The 4131-nt window shown below is 53.1% G+C and overlaps 1 protein-coding gene across 1 annotated transcript; it reads right to left on the bottom strand.

Annotated features, from left to right (window-relative positions):
• Window positions 1–1203: 1203 nt before the first annotated feature.
• LOC147965085 (uncharacterized) lies at window positions 1204–1617 on the bottom strand. Its single transcript, XM_087530282.1, has one exon. The coding sequence runs from the start codon at window positions 1615–1617 to the stop codon at window positions 1204–1206; it is 414 nt and encodes a 137-aa protein (XP_087386408.1).
• Between the last annotated feature and the right edge of the window lie 2514 nt (window positions 1618–4131).

The following is a 4131-nucleotide window of genomic DNA, read 5'->3' as shown; positions in this document are numbered from 1 at the left end:
TGATATAAAAAAAATTGATCGGATGCAGAAAGGCAGCATAGCACATCATATAGCTATCCCATAGATACTGATCAATTAGCCCGGTGGACGGATAGGAACTTACTTGTGATAATATAATATAACAAAGCCAGGTTGAGTTTCGAATAAAATACATAGATAAATACATAGATAACAAAGCCAGCTTAGTGACGATTTGACCGGCCAACAAACACGTAGTACGAATCATCGGTAGGGTGGATGCATCATCATCATCATCATCGATCAATCACCTCGGGCCGTGGCCATCAACTCGGGATTACCACATACTGCATTTTAGGTAGAGCACCACTATTAGAGTAGCACATCTATATATATCGTGGTGGACGTCAGGTCAGGTGGGGTTTGAGTCGAAAGGTACGAGCAGCAATTAGCCAATCATCGGCCAACCAAACCAATCAATCATTAGGAAAAGAGAAGCATCTGATAATTGAGGGCTGAGCGCTTTGGTGGTGTTTCATTTCATACCAGCATAATATCTCGCTCTAGGAATCGCCGGAGACTAAACAAAAGAGAATTGTAACCTCCAGGTCCAGGATTATAAGCTCCAAACAGAATAAGAATTCAGCAATTCCTCTTGCTGACGTTTTAAAAAGGGGACGGGGGGCTCCAAACGTACTATTAGTAGCTGCGATAGGGTAGCATCAATGATGCCACTGCAGAAGAAAATTAACACTTGTGGTGGTAGCATGATCATGCCCACCACTTACTAATGGTGTGGGACGATGGTAGGAACTAGGTTTTTACCGGGTTTAGGCCGGAGGTTGTACGGGAAGGAGGGAGATAGGCGAGGGCGAACACGCGGCGGCCGGCGGCTGGGCGCCGTCCTACGCGGAGGAGGAGGCGGCTGCAATGAGAGGAGGCGGCTAGGGTTTAGGGTTTTCGGCTCCTCGGAGAGCCGGGTAATAGAATTATCTTATTGCTTAATTTCCAAAAGAACCTTTACAGCTGTTTATATAATCTCGATGCTAATAAAAATAAGATAACTTGTGGGCTAAGCCCCTAACTAAACGCGTTCAGTGGGCCTCCTCCGGGTATAAGTTACCCCGGTCATAACATCTCTCCCCGCGTGCACAAACAGCTCGTCCTTGAGCTGGAAGTCTGGATATAGTGTTAGCGGAACTCGTCACGCTGCTCCCAAGTGGCGTCCTCCCCCGGAAGGCCTTCCTACTGGATCAACAAGTACCACACCCCGCGGCATAGCTGGGCCTGCAACACCTTCGCTGGCCCGGGAAGGAGTCGCCCGTCGGAGGTCGGAGGAAGCGCTGGCATGGTCGTCGATGGCTCCCCACGGAAGGGTTTCAACAACTCCGCATGGAAGATGTCGTGGATGTGAGCACCGGCCGGAAGCTGAAGGCGGTAGGCCACCTTTCCGATGCGCTCCAGCACGAAAAATGGCCCGGCGTAGCGAGGGCCCAGCTTGCGCTTCGCGCGCGGGTCAAGGGACTGCGTAGAGCGGTGAAGAAGGCGCATCCACACCCAGACGCCCACCGCGAACTCCGCCTCACGATGGTGGCCGTCGTAGTAGTGCTTGGCCAGCTGTTGGGCCTGAATGAGGCGTTGCCGCACCCTCGCAAGCATCTCGTCCCGGCTATGAAGAAGGTCGCCCGCCGCCTCCGTCTGAGCCGTCTCCGGGTCAACCGGTAGAATGGGCGGGGGCGGTCAGCCATAGACCACCTCGAACGGCATGGCATGGAGGGCGGAGTGATAAGAGGTGCTGTAGCAGTACTCCGCCCACGCGAGCCAGTCCACCCAAGCGCGAGGACGATCACCTGTGACACAACGCAAATACATGGCAATCACCTTGTTGACCACCTCGAATTGGCCATTCGCCTGAGGATGGAAGGCCGTGATCAGGCGAAGCTTCACGCCCACCATCCAGAAGAGATCGCGCCAGACATGGCCCGTGACCACCGGGTCCCGGTCGCTGACGATCGAAGAGGGAAACCCGTGAAGGCGGACGATGTCGTCGAAAAAGGCACGGGCCATGGATGCGGCAGTGTAGGGATGGCCGAGCGCGATGAAATGCGCGTACTTGGAGAAGCGGTCGACCATCGTGAGGATGACGGACTTGCCGCCCACCTTGGGGAGGCCCTCGATGAAGTCCATGGAGATATCAATCCAGACCTGAGAGGGCACCGCCAAGGGTTGTAGTAGACCAGCCGGCCTCAGTGCCTCCGTCTTGCTATGCTGGCACGTCACACAAGACCGCACCCAGTCCCGGACCAGTGCCCGATCACCGGGGATGTAGAAGTCGGCGCGGAGACAGTGGAGGGTCTTCTACACACCCTCGTGGCCGGCTGAGTGTGCCAGCTGCAGAACCTGGTGACAAAGGTCATCGTTGTCTGGCATGAAGAGACGGCGCCCATGAAGGAGCAAGCCATCCGCCAGATGCCACGGCTCCTCCAAGTCGCCGGCATCAAGGCGCTACCGAAGGAGCTGAGCGTCCGGCGCGTCCGCGGTGGCCCTGCGGATGTCAACAAAGAGGGCGAAGGAGGGCCTCAAGCGGATGCAGAGAGCCACCCCAACAGAGTCGTCGATGGCTGCGTCGTGGTCGGCGTCGCGGCTGGACATGGTGTCGGCCACGATGTTAAGGCGGCCCGAACGATACTCGATGGTGAAGTCGAAGCCAAAGAGCTTGCTGATCCACTGGTGATGCGGCACGGTAGACAGCCTCTGGTCCAATAAGAACTTGAGGCTGCAGTGATCCGTGCGAATCTGGAATGACCGGCCCCAAAGATAGGGCCGCCAGTGGCACACGGCTTGCACCAAGCCAATGCGCTCCCTCTCATAGGCAATGGTCTCCTCGCTTGCGCGCTCGCCGTCGATCTGGCCCTCCGCCAGCCGGTGCTGCTCTACAAGGAACATGTTGTATCGCTATTCCTCCTGCACCTGCTGCAACACCGACATAGGCACCGACGCAGGCTGCTCCTCTGCCATGGCAGCGTTGTAGTGCGCCTGCGCTTGCTCCATGGTGAAGCCAGCGTGCATAGGCGCGGGCTCTGTTGCGGTATCGTCGAAGCCCGTCTCCATCGTGGGGTCGTCCTTATTGTTGGAGAACTTGGGCGAGCTGGCAGGCATGCCGGCCTCGGTCCGCCTGGCACGGCGGCTCTTCCAGGTGGCCGCAACGACAGCTACCTCATGCCTCATCTCCATGGAAAGGCCCTCCCACAAAGTGTTGCCGCATGCAGTCATGGCGGATGCGATGTAAGGGAGGAGGCTATGGAGCGGCTTGTGTTGTGGCGTGGAGTTAGCCGGGTGTGGCCGCCTTTAAATAGCGGATTCCGGTGAGGCCAGGGCGTCTGGGGGTGACAATGCTGAAGGAAATATGCCCTAGAGGCAATAATAAAGTTGTTATTTTATATTTCCTTATTCATGATAAAGGTTTATTATTCATGCTAGAATTGTATTGATCGGAAACTTAAATACATGTGTGAATACATAAACAAATACCATGTCCTTAGTAAACCTCTACTAGACTAGCTCGTTGATAAAAATGGTTAAGATTTCCTAACCATGGACATGAGTTGTCATTTCATAACGGGGTCACTTCATTAGAAGAATGATGTGATGGACAAGACCCATTCGTTAGCTTAGCATAATGATCATTCAGTTTTATTGCTATTGCTTTCTTCATGTCAAATACATATTCCTTCGACTATGAAGTTATGCAACTCCTGGATACCGTAGGAATGCCTTATGTTCTATCAAACATCACAACGTTACTGGATGATTATAAAGATGCTCTATAGGTATCTCCGAAGGTGTTTTGTTGAGTTGGCATAGATCGAGATTAGGATTTGTCACTCCGAGTATCGGAGAGGTATCTCTGGGCCCTCTCGGTAATACACATCATAAGCTTTTAAGCAAACGACTAAGGATTTAGTCACAAGGTTATGTATTACGGAACGAGTAAAGAGACCTTCCGGTAACGAGATTGAACTAGGTATGAAGATACCGACGATCGAATCTTGGGCAAGTAACATACCGATGGACAAAGGGAATTACGTATGTTGTCATAACCGTTCGATCGATAAAGATCTTCGTAGAATAAGTAGGAGCCAATATGGGCATCTAGGTTCCGCTATTTGTTTT

This window comes from Triticum urartu, chromosome 6A (assembly GCF_056163025.1).
Source record: "Triticum urartu cultivar PI428250 chromosome 6A, HENAU_Tu73, whole genome shotgun sequence".
Classification (NCBI taxonomy): domain Eukaryota; kingdom Viridiplantae; phylum Streptophyta; class Magnoliopsida; order Poales; family Poaceae; genus Triticum; species Triticum urartu.
The sequence above is the reverse complement of the archived record's forward strand: the minus strand, read 5'-3'. Positions and strand labels throughout refer to the sequence as shown.

Excerpts from the sequence above, each read along its gene's own strand:
- LOC147965085 (XM_087530282.1), bottom strand. The coding sequence starts at position 1,617 with ATGCTTGCGAGGGTGCGGCAACGCCTCATTCAGGCCCAACAGCTGGCC.